The 18,715-nt window shown below is 55.0% G+C and overlaps 1 protein-coding gene across 1 annotated transcript in view; it reads left to right on the forward strand.

Annotated features, from left to right (window-relative positions):
* The window catches only part of BMP7 (bone morphogenetic protein 7), a 73,660-nt gene extending 55,879 nt beyond the window's left edge, over nucleotides 1–17,781 (forward strand). The window contains exons 4-7 of the mRNA XM_084886784.1: nucleotides 8,498–8,695; nucleotides 11,188–11,264; nucleotides 12,527–12,637; nucleotides 15,696–17,781. Of these exons, the coding sequence (XP_084742910.1) occupies nucleotides 8,498–8,695; nucleotides 11,188–11,264; nucleotides 12,527–12,637; nucleotides 15,696–15,845 (536 nt within the window). The 3' untranslated portion in view covers nucleotides 15,846–17,781. The remainder of the gene's footprint in view (nucleotides 1–8,497; nucleotides 8,696–11,187; nucleotides 11,265–12,526; nucleotides 12,638–15,695) is intronic.
* The last annotated feature ends 934 nt before the right edge of the window (nucleotides 17,782–18,715 follow it).

Below are 18,715 nucleotides of genomic sequence, written 5' to 3' on the forward strand. Positions count from 1 at the left end.
AGCTCAGCAGGGCGGTGTGGACCAGCCGTACTCTCTGATCCCGGAGGATGAGCTGATGGCCTCGTTGCCCTGACTCACACTTCCTCCTGGTGGTCCTCCAGCTGCTGCCCGCCACACCCTGGGCACAAGGACCAGGAGGCCCCCTTTGCTCCCGCCCTGCCCACCCCTGCCTCCTGGAGTCGCTGTGTGGGGGTCCCGGTGTCCGTGTGCAAAGAGCCTCGGGCTCCTCTCCCCAGGTGTGGGGCACATGTGCCTCTCCCTGATCCTCCCACATGGCATCGGATGGGCTTGCCAGGCATTAAGGGATTGAGGGCATATGCTGGATGCTCACGCCACATCTGCTGGGGACGGCCTTGGCGGCGAGCCATTTGCCCGCAGCGGCCATGGAGGATAAATCCTGCAAAGCCAGGTTGGCGAGCAACCCGCCCCCAGCACAGCTGCCTCCGTGGTGCCTGCTCCCTGGTGATTGCCTCACATCCTGTTTGTCCAGCAGCTGGAGCGAGAGAGGAAAGAAGAGGCCCGATGGCCCAGAGGCTGGGATGGGTCCGGGCGGGGCGGGCAGTGGTGGTGGGGACGGGATTGGGCAATCGAGGCCAAGCAGATGTCACAAGTGTTAACGAGGGACTTGCTTGTCACTGGAGCTTTGGTCCATCAGGAGAAGTGGCTGGAGTTAATGTGTTCTGCACATTAATGAGGAACATTCTTACACTTGGGGCCTCCTCAGGGCAGCTGATGGCCTTGGGCCTGGAAAACAAAGATGCCACAAGAAAACCAAGATGCCGCCCTGTCTGTGGGCGGTTGTGTCCCCTCCTTTCCCGAGAGGCCCCATTTGTGCATGGAGACTCTGGGTTAGGCCTACTGATTCTGCTCTTTCCACTGGTCTCTGTCGCCAGCTCACAGTCCTGCGGCCCTCTTCCCCCACCTGACTCTCCTCTTGGGAGGTCTTACTTCCGGTGCCTCAGGGAGCCTTCCTACCCCGGAGGCCCCACGGGTGCCCACCCGGGCCCAGCTGATCCCTCCTCTGTTTTCTGAGACACCTGCTGGTCTCAGAGGCGGGTCGAGTTTAAGTGCCCAGGCTCGGGTCAGCTGGACCAGGGTGCAGACCCTGTCTCTGCCTCCTTGGTGGTGGGTCCAGGGTAGATGGCTTCATGCCTGTGACCTCGTTTTACTCATCTGTAGGTACAGGATCAAGAGTCCTGCCCATGGAACGGGCTCAGTACAGTGCAGGGCTCAGAGAAAATGCTCCCAATTGGTTGTTTCTTATTTTTTGAGAACCAGTGACAAAGGGAAGCAGCTCTATCAGGAATACCAGATGTACCGGTTAAGAATGTGGATTTTTTCACTAGATGGACTTACATATATGTTGATATGTATGCAATTTGATATGTATGCTGTTTTGTCGTATTGACAGCAAGCTTTAAAACTTCATCTGTCAAATTTTCTGAAGCTGTTAACATTACTTTTACACTTAAAAATGTCGAATTTTGTGCCAAAGAAAGAGAGCATTTGCAGGAAGTTTTAAATTCATTACTTTATTTTGAAGAAAAGTGCTACTGAAAGTTATTGTATATGTCGGGAAGCTTATGGTGAATATGCTCCATCTCAAGATACTTGTGAACGCTGGTTTAATGCTATCATATAAAAGTGATGATTTTGATGTGAAAGACAAAAAACGTCCAGATCAGCCAAAAAAGTTTGAAGACCAACAATGACAAGCATTATTGGATGAAGATGTGTGTCAAACTCAAAAACAACTTGCAGAAAGATTAAATGTTGCTCTGAAAACAATTTCTGATCGTTTACAAGCAATGGGAAAGATTTTAAAGAAAGGAAAATGGGTGCCACATCAACTGAACAAAAGACAAATGGAAAACCAGAAAGTCATCAGTAAAATGTTGCTTCAACTACATGAAAGAATGTCTTTTTTGCATCAAATTGTGACTGTCAATGAAAGTGGATTTATTTTGAGAATCCCAAATGCACAAAATCATGGGTTGATCCAGGTCAACCATCAACATCGACTGCAAGGCCAAATCGCTTCGGAAAGAAGACAATGCTCTGCGTTTGGTGGGATCAGGAAGGTGTGGTGTATTATAAGCTTCTAAAAGCAGGTGAAACCATTAATACTGATCGCTGCCAACAACAAATAATAAATTTGAACCACGCTTTGATTGTAAAACGACCAGAATGGGCCAGAAGACACAGCAAAGTAATTTTGCTTCTTGATAACATACCATCACACTTCAAACCCAGTTAAAGGCACGTTAAAAGATCTTGCCTGGGAAGTATTAACCCCCCCCCCTGTATTCACCAGATCTTGCTCCTTCAGATCGCCACTTGTTCTGATCAATGGCATGCACACTTTCTGAGCAGCACTTCAAAACATACAAAGAAGTGGAAAACTGGGTTTCTGAATGGTTTGCCTCAAAACAAGCAAAGTTCTATTGGGGACGGTCTCCACAAGTTACCTGAAAGATGGGGAAATGTGTAGCTAGCCACGGACATTACTTTGAATAAAGCACCTTTGATGTTTCTCTTGAAATTATTGTGTTCTCTTTGATCACAAAATCCGCATTATTAACCAGTGCACCTGGTACTGTCCTGGTGATTCATGGGCAATGGGTTGGCTCCCCTTGTGGGGACATGCAGGTTTTCCTGACAAGTCTGGAAGCAGGTGGAGCCGAGGTCAGCAAACACTCTGTCAGTACCAGCCAGTAAGCATGCTGGGCTACGTGAGTCAGACCTTTCCTGTCTCGGCTTCTCAACTCTGCATTGCAGTGTGAACGCAGACAGACAAGTGTGGATGGATGCCCGGGCTTTGGTCCAGAGAACAGCCGTGGGCCGGTGTGCCTGGGGCTATAGTTTTTGGACCCTAGGCCAAAGCATCAACAGCAGGGAAGACTTCCCTCTTGGTAGCACGTGTTACGTGTGTTGGCGTTGGGCCTGAGGCTCGGCACATCACAGTTGGCCGCCTCCACGGCCCGAGCGTGGAGGAAGGAAGCAGGTGGGCTGGATAAAGGGCGAGTTCTCTTCTTTTTAGGGCGGAAGACGTTTCTCAGGAGCCTGCAGCAGCCATCCTAGAAGGAGCTGCCTGTGAGGCTGGGAATGGTCTGATGGGCCACCTCCTTGGGTGGAGGAGGACCAGGGCCAAGGGCTGGGCAGGGTGTGGGGCTGCACCCACAGCCTCTGCCTCCCTGGGGCTCCCAGGGCTGGGCCTTCTCCACAAGCTCCAAGTGGAGCAGCACCTGCGCAGACAGCCAGAAGGTATGATGGTCCCAGAGCAGAGGGGCACCTGAGCGAGCAGACTGTGGGACATTGGCCCCACGACGGACTTCACTCTGTTTCCATCGCAGAAATGAAAACGTAGGCCAGGAGCAATCCCATGCTGGACGCTCCTCCTGACATTCATGGAGCCCCCGGATGTCCCTCTCCCGTGAAGGATCAGCAGCCTTGGGCGTCCACGCCAGGGGATACGCTGAGCAGCAAAGGCATGAGTGCTGACACCTGCAACCCCGGCAGGCAGTTTGTCCCTCTTCGCTCTGCTGACATTTTGGATCTTCCTCCTCTGTTGTGGTGACATCCTGTGCACTGTGGGACACTAAGCAGCACCCCCACAATGCCAGAGCTCCTGCCCCCAGGCTGCGGAAAACAGATGCCCTGGGGAGCAGAACGACTCGGTTCCCACACTGAGATGAGAGGCAGCAGGAGGGGGTTCTTTTGGGGCTGCTTTGTGCCCCGATGGGAGTGGTGGTTACAGGATCCATACATGGGTTAAAACCCACAGATCTGGCCCTGGCCGGGCTGGTTGGTGGGAGTGTTGTCTTGTGCACAAAAAAAAAAAAAAAAAAAAAAAAAAGGTTGCAGGTTCAATTCCTGGTCAGGGTGCATGTCAGAGGCAACTAATCGAAGTTTCTTCCTCCCCACCCCCTTTTCCTTCCTCTTTAAATAATCAATAAAAACATATCATCCAGTGAGAATTATAAGAAAAGAAAAAAAAAACAGACCTGTGTATAAAAAAGGGTCAATATTACTATATGTTAACTTAAAAACTAAAATTCAAAACACACACCCCACCCCCCCAAACACACAAAACCAAGCAAAACACCAGAGAGAGGCAAACTATTTACCAAAGAAGAAACCATCAGGGGTCCTCAAACTTTTTAAAGTGGGGGCCAGATCACGGTCCCTCAGAGAGCTGGAGGGTCGGACTATATGAACTACTAATTCCTACTGTAACACCTCGGCTGCGCTCACTGCCCAAAAAACCTGGCGGGCCGGATCAGACTCCTCTGCGGGCCGCATGTGGCCCGCGGGCCGTAGTTTGAAGACCCCTGACTAATTCATTGCTCTGGGCCCTCTTACCTGCCAGTCAGTGGGCTAGATACCTCTCCATTACTTTCCTCCTCATGCAGGAAGGTCAGCTATAGTTATACATCTGTTCCATCCTAACTTAAGGATCACCTCGTGGCAGATAAAAGCCCAGTTAAATGCGAATGTCAGTTAAACAACTAATAATTGCTTAATATAAGTATGTCCCACATATTGCAAACATTATTCATTTATCTGAAATTCAAATTTAACAGGGCACCTGCATTGTTATTTGAAAAATCTGACAGCTCTATTCTTGGAGAAATCTTCGGGTTTTTAAAAAAGATGTTATTGATTTTTGGAGAGAGGGGAAGAAGGAGAGAGATAGAAACATCAATGATGAGAGAGAATCATTGATCGACTACCTCCTGCATGCCCCCTACTGGGGATCAAGGCACAATTGGGCATGTGCCCTGATCAGGAATCAAACCCTGACCACCTGGTGCATGGGTCACCGCTCAACCACTGAGCACAGCAGCAGGGCAGTTTTTTTTTTGTTGTTGTTGTTTTTTGTTTGTTTTTGATTGTTTGTTGTTTTTAATCTATTAACCATTGGCTACAATATAAATCTTTTTCAATTTTACTGAAGACACAGAGCTATGCTAAAACAGAATGTATGTCTTTTTTTCATTTATTTGGCCACCTCGGTCTCTCGGCCTGATTCATTCAGCTTGGCTCCCTCCTCGGTGTGACTTGCCCCAGACATTTAAATACAAGCAATGGAAAGGAACACTTGGGCATGCTAAGTAAAGCCTGTGAATGTAACATCATAAAATGCAAGTGAGCTCTGTCACCGTGCCTGCAGATCTTCTCCCCTGCACACCCTGCGCCCTCCCTCGGATAGGAACATAAAGTGAACTTTAGGATGAACATAACCTCGCGTTCTGTCTTCCCACACTTGTAGCCACGCTGGCTCGTGTTGGGCCTCCCCCTCAGGGCTGATCTCAGGGCCCTTCCTTTGTGGGTCTCCTTCCCAGTGGGACCTCAGGGCGTGGAGCGCCGCTGTCCTGGACACTGAGCAGGAATACGTGTGAGGAGATGCATGCCTTGTTTTAGGTGGCTGGTTGCTACTTCATGCTGCACCCTGAGTTTAATGACCTTGTCTGATAATGCCCCCCATGGCCTCTCAGGCTTCAGCTAAAGGCTCCACTGCAGTGACTTGTGTGCGTGGCGGTCGGGGAGGGTGTATGCATGGCCTAGCTCTCCACCAGGGGCGTTTTGCCTCCCAGAGGCACTGGGTTATGTTTTGGGGAGCAGCCAGTGATGCTCCTACACACCCTACAATACCCGCGCAGTCCCCGGAGGGCACGTTCAGCCCCAACCCACGTGCTGGGAAGAGAAGCCCCGGTGTCTCCAGTGGCCCCTTTGGTGACCATATCTGGGCCCAGCATGCAGGCCAGTGTGGCCTTCACAGGCCAGTCAGCGGCAGGTGCTAGTGCAGAGTCCCCAAAGACCCCCCTCTTTCTGCTCCATCGCCCATTTCCCAGCGGAGGCGGTGGGTCCCTGGCCCTGGCTGTCCCGAGGGCCCAGGAGCAAGCCAGCCCACCATCCGCCGTCGCGGGAAATGCAGGGTTACTGCATCGGGCCATGTCGCGTTTCCAGGCATTTTTATTTTGCCCTTAAAAACCTTCCAGGGGGGAACGCAAATCCTAGGAGCTTGGCTTTAATGGTTCCTTTTACAGAACTGCTCCAATTATAGCCGGTGAACTCCGGGAAACCCCGCTAAAGAATGCAGGGAGCGAATGCTAAAGGGGTTAATTTAGGGGGAAATAGTGGCGGATGGGGAGCTTGGTCTTTGAAATGCCCTCGTTGTTAAAAAAAACACACAAAGCAAACCCCGGGTGCTGGCCTGGTCCTTGGGAGGCGGTTTCCTGCCTTCGCCCGTCTGGAGGGCTCCAGGTGAAGTTAATTCCAGATGCGGATGGGCCAGGGCTCCGGAGCAAGGGTTCCGCTGGCCTCTGACCCCGAACCCAATGTGGGCTCACGTCTGTTGTGGTTACACAGCCTGAGCTGGTCAGGGTTTACCCCCTCATTTCCAAGCTGGGGTCCTCGGGCAGGGTATTGGGTCTCTGGGATCGTCTCTCTTGGTCTGTCTTTGGATCACTATCTCCACCAGATATGACGTTACATACATGTTGGCCAGTGGCCTCATGGTTGCCAGAGCAGAGAGATCGCCCGTTTCGCCATCACCACTGGCAGAGCACAGGACATGGGACTGCTCCGTCAGCTTCCCCAGGATCCATACCCGCCTGGCGCCCTTCCTCCTGCCCGAGCTGCTCCAGACCTTCCTCGCTGGCCTGTGGCAGCCTCTGCCCGGGCTCTGGGCTCTCGGTGGTGGGGATGGGCACCTGGACGCAGCCCGCACATGGCGTGCCAGCGACACGCTCTCCCAGTCTCCACGCGGCCTGGCCACAGCCCGAGCCGGCATTTACCAGGTGCCCTCCAGGGGCAAAGCTCTGCTCGGAGGAGCAGCTGTGGTAAGTGCCAGGGCCAGGGCTTGAACTCAGGAAGGCTGGCACTGGCCTGGAGGGGTCTGGGTTTCGAGTCTGTGCCTCCCCCAGACCAGGAGCCAGCCCCAAGCTGTGATGTTCGGCTGCCGCCTTCCACCCTCCTAGTGCTCCCAGTGCTCCCCTCTGCCCGCTCCTGCCTTGGCTTCCCCACCTCAGGGATGGCCCCTGCCTTCTCCCAGGGGCTCCGGCCCAGAGCCAGGAAGTCGACTGTCTTCTCACCTTTATGTCCGCCCCCTCAGCATTGCCCTCGGTCCCCTCAGAGCAGATCCGGCTGGGTCGTCCTGGTCAAGGCGTTGTATTCTAGTCAGGTGACCGTTCGGAGAACTGAGTGAAAGGTACATGGGGCTTTCGGAAGTCTTTTTGCAACTTCCTGTGAGTCAGTAATTATTTCTAAACAAGACATTACAAATAAAGTAAATTCTAAAGGTGGATTTAAAAGTGAACTCCTGAAGCCCTGCCCAGGCCCACCTCCCCCTGTCTCCGGCTCCTGTCCTGGCCCCACAGTGCAGTCTCCAGGGCCAGCCCGGGGCCATCTTTTGCAAACAACTCAAGTTGCCCACTGCTTGGACCCGTGGTTTCCACTTCATGCAGATCCTGAGGGTCCTGGGGCTTCAATAACAAAACACCACAAACCGGGGGTCTGGGGACAACAGGACGTGAGTCTCTCCAGTCCGGAGCTCCAAGTCCAAAGTCAAGGTGCCCCAGGGCTGCGCTCCCTCCACAGGCCGTGCCTCCCGCTCCTGGTGGCTCCTGGCTGCTCCTGGCGCTCCTCAGTGTTTTGTGGCCATCCTCCGTGTGTGTGTGTGTGTGTGTGTGTGTGTGTGTGCCTTCACGTGGCCTTCTCAGGACACCAGTCTTTGGGTTAGGGCCCTTCCTAATCCAGTATGACCTTAACCGCTTTCATACGCACAGATGCTATTTCCAAAGGTCACCTCCTGATGTCCTGGAGACATGAACTTGGGGGGGGACACCATTCGACACAGTAAATAGACTAAGGCAGAGTACTTCCTTTCTGACTGCCCCTTCGCCCCTCACCCCAGGCTCTGCTCCAGCCTGCGGCCAGTCTCCTGAACTCGCCCACCTGGCTCCCGTCTCTGAGCATTGGCCTTGGCAGTGCCCTCTGCCGGGAATGCCCTGTCCCCAAATATCCTCATGGCTCTCCTCCTCCCCGCTACCCGGTTCTGGGTGCAAATGGCCCCTCCATGCAGAGGGTGGTAGACATGAGGGCGGCTTGCGACCATCCCCATTTTCCCTGGTCCTGAGCAGGATTGCACCACCTCTAGAAATTAGATGGATCCTGTGACTGCTCTGCCCAAGGAAATGTGAGTGGAGCTTCCTGAAGCCCGGCTCTGCCCCCTCCCGCTTCAGCTTTTACCCCGGGATACCTGCCCGCCTGCCCCACCAGGTTGCCTGCCGGGGGGGACAGGAGTTTTCCGGCAAGGTTCCTCACTGTGCCCTCAGCTCCCAACACAACCTGGCACAGAGCCAGCTCTGAGTAACAGGCCGGTGGACAATGCAAATGCATGAGTGAGTGAGCTGTGAGGCACACGTGCCATCCCCCTCCCCCTCCAACCGCCCCTCCTGTAACTCTCCTGTGCATCTGGCTGCTTCCGATCTAGGGCAGAGCATCAACCCCAAGTTGGCGGGCCTGATCGGGCGGCACGGGCCCCAGAACAAGCAGCCCTTCATGGTGGCCTTCTTCAAGGCCACCGAGGTCCACCTTCGCAGCGCCCGCTCCACGGGGAGCCGGCAGCGCGGCCAGAACCGCTCCAAGACGCCCAAGAACCAGGAAGCCCTGCGGATGGCCAACGTCGCAGGTAAGCCTTGGGTCCGGGGGGGGGGGGGGTGTCGGGGGAGGGAGGGTCCACACACAGACCCCGGAGCCACGCATGGGCCCAGCGAGGAGGGGCTCGGAAGCCACGTGCTCCACCCGTGGTTGTGGAGCCGTCGCAGCAGGAAACAGCCTGCTTCCCCGACAGCTCACCCCCTGCTGTCCACTTGCAGAAATGCAGGCACTAAACTCGAGTGTAACAAGAAGCCGTGCAGGTTCCCAAACAGACAAAGCAGTGGCCGCAGTACGCCACGGAAAGCGCTGAAAACGTGGGAAGATGCCACACCCGCTTCCCGGGGAGGCTGCTGCCCAGGGAGCGGCGAGGATCTAAAGGGGGGGACTTTGCTTCATCTTTAGTTTTATTTCTTAAACTGAAAAATATTTGAAACTCCTGGCAAATTTGCATATTTGCTAAGTGTGGGACTCCCAGCTGAGCTCGGTGGTCCTGCTCCGGGGTGTGGCGTTGGTCCGGGAAGCACGAAGGGGCAGTGGGTGTTTAGAATATGCAAAGCAGCCACACCCCCAGGTCAGCCTTATCTTGTCAACAGCTTGTTTGCCTCACGCAGCTGATTTTGGACTTTCTGTTCAGTTCCCTTTTTGAGGGCGAGGGCAGGGTTTAGGCACAGGCCTCCTGAGCCAGCAGGCCCCGGATGGACCATGGGGGGCGGTGGGGGGGGGGGGTGCTCCTGAGTTTGTGCACAGGGTTTGGTGCATCCATCCTTTTCTCAAAGGGACCTGTGACCCCCCACATTAGAAATCAACGGAACCCCTGAATTTCTATGGAAACCTCCAGGCCGGGCTTTTGGGGGCTGGGGGTCCATGGTGAAAGCCAACCGTGGTCTGTCCTGAGGACTCTGGCACCTCAGAGTCTCCCACACTCAGTTCCCCCCACTATATCCCCGTCAAGTCTCCATTTAGATAGCCCCCAGGACGGGGCTCTCACTGCCTCACATGCAGCTGTTCTTGCCTGGAACCTGCCTCCTTCCTGTGGATTTCTACGTCCTGGCCCTGTGGGAAGGTCAGCTAACCTCTGCCTGGAAGTTTGATAAGAAAAGAAATACTGAGACCTGGGCCCCACTGCAGCTTAGTACACTGGGATCTGTGTGTGGGTGTGTGCGAGAGTATGTGAGTGTGTGTGCACATGCCCCGGGGGTGCTTCGCCTCTTGTGTGGGGCTGGAGTCCTGCTGCGGGGCCACACAGGCCACCTCTCGCGGCTGTAGCCCCCTGTGCAGGAAGGAGGCTCCAGCATGCTGCCATCCAGGAAGCTCTTCCTTGGAGGCTAGCCCACCCAGGCCTTGCACTGCCCTCCACAGGCTGTGGTTTGGGGATGAGAGACTGGGGTCGCTGCCTTCCCTCCACACCCTTCTCCCCACCCAAGTTTGGACCCAGCTCCCCGGTAATTACTAGCTGCTCTGGCAGATGACCCGCAGGGGTGGGAGCTGAGCCCCAGCACCAGTCCTAATTCGCTAGCTGCTCAGCGGGGGCTCCTGGCAGAGGAAGAAGCAGAGGCCTCCCACCCCTGCTGGCTGTTGGGGGGGGGAGGGGCAGGACTGGAAGGGCAGGGGGGCTGGGGCCTACTTCTTGAGCATCCTTTTCTGCACCAACATTGCCATCTGCTTGGATTTGAAGCTATAGGAGGGCTCCGTGAGAGGAGAGTGCCACGATTGATTAGCAATGTCTGCCACGGGCAGAGGAAGGACCAGTAGCAGTCTGGGTGCCACTCTCCAACCCCATCTTAAAGCAGAGCAGTGACATTGGGCTTCATGGTGAAACCCAAGGCCCGACAGACCAAGGCCACGCGCAGCTCATGAGCTAGTGTGGACAGGCAGCTGTGTGTGTGTGTGTGGTGGGGGGGTGAGTAGGGGGGGTGCATGTGTGTGAGAGAGTATGGATCAGACAGGGAGAGAAAGACAGATCTCGGTGTGCTTACAAGTCCCAAATCCGTACCCACATGCCTGCAAAGCTCACACACTTCCAGAAAATCCCAGTGCATCGTTTCTCTCCTCAGAGAAACCTCAGAGGTTTTTTCTGGAGGATCAGTGTGACTTGACTCCCTGCCCTCTTGTTTCTTCTTGGTGGGTGGTGATGGAAACTTTGTCCCAGGCCCTGTCTTCCCCCTCTGGCTGGCCTCCATGGCGAGGCTGGTGGAAGCAGGGCCCCACGGGCAGCCTCCTGCAGAGCCTCCTGTCGGCATGGACGGGCTTTGATCCTTTATGGAGCCCAGGCAGATGTGAGCGTCTACACCCACCTGGGTGCCAAGACAGCAGGGTTATCAGAAGGATCCAGAGGACGCTGTGGGCTGGGACTGTGAGAGCAGGAGAGCTTGGCCTCTGCTTGTGGTTGGTTGGGGTGGAAGTGAGTTTGCAGGCCCTGGGTCCTCGAGCAGCGTGTACGTCAGAAAAGCCGGTCTCCAGTGCCACACCTGCCTAACGCGTGTGCTGCCGCCCCCCCCCCCCCCCCCCCCCCCCAATCCGCAGAGAACAGCAGCACTGACCAGAGGCAGGCCTGCAAGAAGCACGAGCTGTACGTCAGCTTCCGGGACCTGGGCTGGCAGGTAAGGGTGGGCCCGGGGCTCCCCCGATTGTGGTTCTCCTCTGCATCGATAAGACCCTGGCCTCAAGTGTCCTAACCAGGGCAGAGGATTTAGGGGGAGCGTATGGGGTGCCTCATGAAAACCAAGAGTAGAAATGTGGCTGTGACTCAAGCTGGACACTGAACCCCATTCTGCATGTGAGCCCCATTTCCATCTGTGCTGGCTGCTCAGACGGGTGCCAGAATCCAGCTGCCCTCCACCCCCTCCCATGACACTCATTCCCAGGGAAGGGACTGATGGGCCCCGCTCGGGTCAAGCACTTGTCCCGGGCCCAGGGAACTATGCTAGGGGTGGGGTCGTGCTGTGGGAACATGGCTGCCCCCTCTGGAGCCAGTTAGATGGAGTGAGGCGAAGAGCGGGGGATGAGCCCTAGGAGAGGCGTGAGGTCCACACAGTCTAACAGCTAGGAGCCCCTGCGACGTCCCAGGTCCTTGTTAGCCTCTGGGGGTGCAGCCATGAGCAAGCAACCGCCTGTCCTCTCGGAGCTCACACAGCCCGGGCAGGGTGTTGTGTAGGTCACCAGGTCAATGGGCGAGTCCAGTCTTCCCTGGGGCTCATGCCCCACAACGCCCACCCCCAGGCACTGCGTGCAGCCAGTGTGGACGCCTCCTAGATTCTGTCCTCACGTTCATGACGACACCAGGCTCTCAGGGAGCCGGGTCCTGCTTGGGTTCTGTGCTGGGACAGAGCCCCAGACCCCGGGCTCCATGGACTAGAGTCCATGAGGGTGTATTTGTCACTGGAGCAACCTCTGAGCACTAACCTGGCCCTAAAGCAATTACGGCCGCGTACATAGTTTTTTGAGCCGCATATGGGTACCGGGCACGTGCTGGGCTGGCTACGCTCATTGCATTCAAACCGCGATGGGTTCATAGTCTCCCTCTCAGGCAGGTGAGCCCAGCATGGAGGTTTCGTTTATGCAAATGGCCGGTCTGTTACCACGTAGTAGAGGTAAAGGTGATGCCACCTGGCCATCCTCTGTGCCACCTTTCCATAAAACCACCACGTCCGTCTGGGCTCAGCCCAGCCCCTCTTGGAGGTCTGTTCTTCATTGGCGTTCTGCTGGCACCATGAGGGGCTGCCACCCCCTCTGCCTCTGCAGGGCCCCAGGGTGTCTGACATGGGAGCCCTGCAGCCTGGCCCACAGCAGGAGGGCTTTGATCCGCCCACGTTTCCACGGGCCCCGGACACGGCCCTCACGGCCACACTCCCCTGTCCTGCAGGACTGGATCATCGCGCCCGAGGGCTACGCCGCCTACTACTGCGAGGGGGAGTGCGCCTTCCCGCTGAACTCCTACATGAACGCCACCAACCATGCCATCGTGCAGACACTGGTGAGTGCGGCTGCACACCGCGGGGGAGGAGGGGAAGCGGGGGAGGCTGGGCCAGCGGGGCCATGGGTCCTCCTGGGCTCCTCCAGGCTGGGGCCTGAGCAGGGCTCTGCCCAAGGCCACACCATGACGTTCAAGGGCCCCTTTCCCTGAAAACAAGGTTAACAATTATAGTTTACTACTGTGTTGATAGTCTTTGACCCTCATGTTGACTTCTCCTAATTTCAAAAGAAATTAGAACAGTTTTGTGAGTTCCTAAAGGTAGAGTGGGCAACAGTCGCTGTGCCTGGTGGAGAGGTGGCTGTGGCCGCGCCTCTGTTTTGGGGCTGCTGTCCTGGTACCCCTCTCCCCCACAGGGCCTGGTTACCCCCAAAGTACCTGGTCCCCCCCACAATGCCTGGTCTCTCCCACATTGCCTCTTCCCACAGCTCACATCCACCTCCTGCCCTTGAACTTCGCAGTCAGTCATTCAGGGAATTTACTGTTTATTGAGGGTCTACTGTCCGCGGCCCCTGCAGGGGGAGCTGGGGATACCACGGGGCCATCAGGGCCTCGTTGTCCAGGGGAGGGGACAACCAGGAACCAAATGAGAAAATGCCAGAGGGAGGAAGTGGCAGGAAGATGGCGAACCAGGACATTAGGATAATGAGATGGGCTGGGGAGCCAAGGACTCTTTCAGGCTGATCTTCCATGGGGTCGTGGGAGGATGCAGTGATAATGAGATTCTTAATAAGGTGCCCAGCTCTGATGGCACAGATGACACGTTACTTTTGCTACCTTACCAACAGCAATAGCAGTGAGTTAGGGACTGTGTTTGTTAGCTTGGAATCGGGGGTTCAAGGACATTGGTTGTCTAGCTCCCTGCCATGAACATTGTCTGGGCCTTTCCTGACAGCTGCTCACCCCCTCTGGCTTGGATGCTCCTGATGACAGACAGCTCACTCTCCAGGGCCCTCCCTCTCCCACAGTTCTGTTTGTTATGGAGCTCCGTGCTCTTTTGTTTAGTGTCGGCCTCCCTCTTCTCTTGTCCTGTCCCTTTCGCGGGGACCAGGCTCTGTCCTTAGGGGGAAAGCCTCTTTGTCCAGGGCCCCGCCCCCAACAGCAAACTCCAGAGCCCATTTAGGATCGAAAGTTCCTGCTCTGGAGACAAATAGTCCCCCAAGCCTACTCTGTGGCCTGGACCTGCTCCCCCATCCCCTGTGGTCCTGCTCCGAGGACCCAGGAGGTGATGGGCGTGTCTCCCAGGCTGGCGGGAGCACACCTTACCCTCCGACCCTGCCTTTGTGGCCCTGTGACCACCCACTCAGTCCTCGTTTCATCAGACGAATCCTCCGATTATTCTGAAACGGGGGTCATGTTTTCAAAGGGGGCGAATCCTTGTCTTCCAGGAGCCTCAGTGAGAAACAGACGGAGCGAGCTGGCATCTGGGATTTGCTTTAAAGTGATTCCCGGGTGGAAAAGATGGGGGAAGGTTTAGATTGTAAGGCTGTGAGCAGTCATCCCCGGTGCTTCCACTGGGCACTCGAGGTGTGTTGGAAACCTGGAAACGTCCCTTAAAAAAACCCCAGAGCCGAGTCTCCAGCCTGTCCTGCACCGCTGGCATATCTGACTGCGCTGCTTTGGTTGCTGCAGTCAGTCTGTGGCCTGAGAAGAGAGGAGTTTAGTTTTCCCCAGTCCTCACTGCTCCTTATTGTCTCCCTCCTGGCCTCAGTCACGCATCAGTGACACTCCTGTGGACATGCAGGCGTTTGAGTTTGTTTACCCCCTGACCCTCGTCCTGTGTGAGGACGCAGAAGCCCTGAGTGAGAGGGGGCCTGAGCCTGAGCTACTGGCCAGCCTCTTCCCCCACCTGCTGGATGTCCGTCCCCCCAAGTGTTTGCCCAAATTTCTTGCCTCTTATTTTTATTGCTCAAGAGGCAAAACAGGCTAGTGTGGCCTAGACCTGCACCATGCGATGCAGTAATATTTTACCTGTGGCTCCTTGACATGTGCCCAGGCTGGGTTTTGAAGACTTGGTACAAAAAAGGTAAAATATCTCATTAGACTTTTTAATGTTAAGTATATTTTGACATAGTAATATTTTTTTAATATATTTTACTGATTTTTTACAGAGAGGGGGGAGAGGGATAGAGAGTTAGGAACATCAATGAGAGATAATCATTGATCAGCTGCCTCTTGCACACCACCTACTGGGGATGTGCCCGCAACTAAGGTACATGCCCTTGACCGGAATCGAACCTGGGACCTTTCAGTCCGCAGGCCAATGCTCTATCCACTGAGCCAAACTGGTTTCGGCAATATAGTAATATTTTTTGAAATACCAGGTTGAATTAAATATGTTATTTAAATTAACGTTACCTGTTTCTTTCCCATCTTTTAAAATGTGGCTGCGAGAACCTTTAAAACGACAGGTGTGACTCTTGAATAGGACAGATCTCGCTCAGAGGTTAGCAGCCTTTTTCTGAAAAGCGCCAGATGGTAAATGTTTTTTATCTGACAGCCATAAGCTGCAATTGCTCCACTCTGCCCTCATAATGAGAAAGCAGCCATAGATGCTACGTAAATGAATGGGTGGGGATGGGTGCCAATAAAACTTTATTCACAAAACCAGGTGGTGGGGCAGGATGTGGCCTGTGGGCTGAGCCTGGTTCTCAACGTGGGGCAGTTTGACCCCCCAGGGATATTTAATGTCATGATTGGTGGGTGCTTCTGACGCCTGGGCCCAGGGGTGCTGTTAAAATCCTACAGTGCATAGGACAGCCCCACACAAGAGAGAGAGATCTGGCCCACTTGTCTGATCTGGCCACTGACATGCCCTTGTGTGCTGTGCACGCCTCTGTTCGGGCACGTGGGTCCCTCATCTGTGAAGCAGCGAGGGTTACAGACCCAAGTTAGTTACGCAGAAAGCGCTCAGAACTGGGCACACTCAGAACTGGGCACACCCGGGGAGTGCCCGTCGGTCATTGTGCCCAAGCAGTGCATGTCCCTCGCACACATCAGGAGGCCAGAGAGAAGGGCCGGCCACGTCTCACCACGCCCCATGCCTCGGTGTGCGTTGCAGGTCCACTTCATCAACCCAGAGACGGTGCCCAAGCCCTGCTGTGCCCCCACCCAGCTCAACGCCATCTCCGTGCTCTACTTCGACGACAGCTCCAACGTCATCCTGAAGAAATACAGAAACATGGTCGTCCGGGCCTGCGGCTGCCACTAGCCTCCTGGAAGGAAGGCAGACCCTTCGGGGCCACCTTCTCTGGATCCTGCGACTCACCACCACCCAGGGGTCCCAGGCCCACCTTGGCAAGGAGCCAGCGGACCGGCTGCCTGGTGTGCGGCCTCCACGCCCCCCTCCCCAACTGTAATGGCGCAGGAGCGCTAAGGATTCGAGAGGCCAGTGGCTTTTGATCAGTTTTCTGTTGTCTCCTATGGACAAGATCCTAGAAGCTGCTGCAGGCGAAAGGTAACAGGAAGAAAATTGCATAAAGAGAACCTGCCCGGCCACGGTCGTGGGCTGTGAAGCCTGGGCCGCGCGCTGACTCGTTCCCGGGGCCATGAGGAGCACCCCGCACCCAGGACCCAGCGGTGGGAGGGGGCGCAGGGAGGGGTGTCTGTGCTGAAGGAGTGACGCGGAAGTGCCTGTAATACGTGTCCCAATAAAAGGAATGAACGAAAATGGTTAGGATGTTACAGATATATTTTCCTAAACGATCTATCCCCGTTTCTTGGTCTCCCCTGATTTCATAAACAGAGGCTGTGGCAGGCGGAGGGCGGAGGGCGGAGGGTGGGGAGGCCGCTCTCCATTCCACTTGGGTTTCCTCTGAGGTTTCCAGAGGCCCAGGGTTACGTAGACTTGTCCAAGCTCACGATGAGGCTGGGAGGGAGGAGGGCACATTCTGCTCAGAGGAAGGGGTGTGTTGATCTCGAAGGAAAAATGCGTTCCGTCATCCAGCCGGGTGTGTGATGGCCCCGCGGCCCGGCAGATGTTCGCAAGTGCCCGTCCAGTTCCCCCGGCCAGGGCGTCCGCGTGGGGCAGAGCGGAGGACCGCAGCTTTAGCACAGAACCGAACCGGCCACGTGACCCTGAACTCTGGCCAACGGGGCCCTGTGTAAACACGCCCCAAGGGAGCCTCGCTCTCCACAGGGCTGCCCCCCTTCCCCCACGTAGGCTTGTCTGTCGTGCAGTGACAGTCGTGCAGTGACAGCCGCGCTCTGAAGTCTGGGTTCAGTCTGGGCCGCGGGCCCCTCTTCTCCTTGGCAGACCCTTGCTGAGGGCTCTGCAAACAATGGATCGGCTCCTTGAAGCACAGTGGGAGCTGTGGGCGTAGGTGAGCTGTCCCAGATCTCCAGGGAAGGACCTAGAGCCTTTGAGAAAGACGTCCCGACCCCGTGTCCCAGTTGGAATGGCTCCTGGGAGAGCCTTCCTCGCCTTGGCCGGTGGCCCCTAAGCCGTGTGCACCGCCTCCCGCTGCAGCACACACTCTCTGCACAAGACCGGCCTTACCCAGAAGGCCCCGAGACAGGCTCTGGTGGGACCGTTCCTCTGTCGTGATTAAGTTTGTTGCTGGAAACTTTTGTTTTTTACTTTCTTTTGCTTTTTCTTCTTTAGTAGCTTGGGCTGCAGCCTCCACTCGGGCTGGTTCGCAGGGAAGAGTCGCTGTTTCTGTGGCATTTTATTTCATCTGTTGGCAGACATGGGGGTTTTTGTGTGATCCCCTCTTGGGGCATGTTTTCTCACCTCTGAGCAGCATCGTTTGTACATTGAAACTGTAAATAGCTGTTACAAAGCAGTTATTTATGTCCAGGAGCTCCTTTAGACTAAGGTGACCAGACGTCCCGCTTTTGGCGGGACAGTCCCTATTTCCAACAATTTGTCCCGCGTCCTGTGACATTTTAAAACAGTCCCAATCTTTCCAAAAATCGGGACAGTTTTAAAACGCCGAGGGACGTGGGACAAATTGTTAAAAATTGGGACGTTTGGTCACCTTACTTTAGATCCTCTTCCAGTCACTTGTTTGGGACGATGGGCTTGCTTCTTCTTTTTTTTTTCTTTTTTCTTATTTAAGACTATTTATTAACGGTCGGACCAATGTACCTTCAGCTATTGTGTAGAACAGCCCTCAGCGAAAATTCTGTATTAATTGACAAAATAAAAAGGGTTTTGACTTTGCAATAAAAGGAGAGATTTGATTCTGGTTCCTGGGCCTGTATGTGTGTTGTGTGTTTGTTTGTTTGTTCATTTGTTTGTTTGTTTGTCTCTCAACTCCAGACACTGGCATCCCCTTGGCCTGCTAGGAGCGCTCTGCCTGGCCTCGGCCATTCACACTGTTTGTCAGCCAGGCCCGGGGAGGAAGGGGCACTCGTCAATATCTGGTGCAGCTGTGGATGGAGCCCAACAACAAATGTGAATTGAGTAGGCTCAACTACAAAGATCCTTCCCTGGGTTACATGTAGCACAGCTGTCAGCAGCTGTTTGAGAGAAGCAGGGGGTAAATTAGCTGTGTTTACTGCTAACATAGTTGAAAGGTTTAGTCATCCCAATAAAATAGAGGCACAAGAAAGAAAGGGGGGAAAAAAAAGGTGGGAGGGGAGTGTACACCCAAAAGTCCTGAGCTGCAGAGCCGGCGTTGTCCAGTGTAGATGATTCCGGTGGTTCGGGGATGGGGGGCTGCCAGTCCCAGGCCCAGCTGGGGACGGCCCACCTCAGGCCTGTCCGCGGCCAGGGGCCTGCTGCCCAACGGCGCACAGAGCAGCCACGCATGTGGGACAGCCTCCTGGGTTCCTTTTCGCTTTGAAGTGCCGCTAAGGTCACCCGATGGGCATTAGAACCCCGGCCCTCACTTGGCCATGCTGCTCTCTCTTCCCTCGGTGCCTTCAACAAGCAGCAGCTTCTAACAAGTTCCAGGCACTGTGATTTCCCAACCCCTTGCCATTGTCCTGATGCTCATTTGAGCTCTTGGTCTGTTTCCAGGCTCAAGACCAGAGCTGCAGACCAGGGGCCAGATGTGGCCTGCAGACGTGTCTCATTCCCTGCATGGTATTTATGCTTTTTTTTTTTAGTGAACTCATTTCCAGCATGTTTTAGGA

The sequence above is a fragment of the Pipistrellus hanaki genome (assembly GCF_964339955.1).
Source record: "Pipistrellus hanaki genome assembly, chromosome: 6".
In the NCBI taxonomy this organism is placed as follows: domain Eukaryota; kingdom Metazoa; phylum Chordata; class Mammalia; order Chiroptera; family Vespertilionidae; genus Pipistrellus; species Pipistrellus hanaki.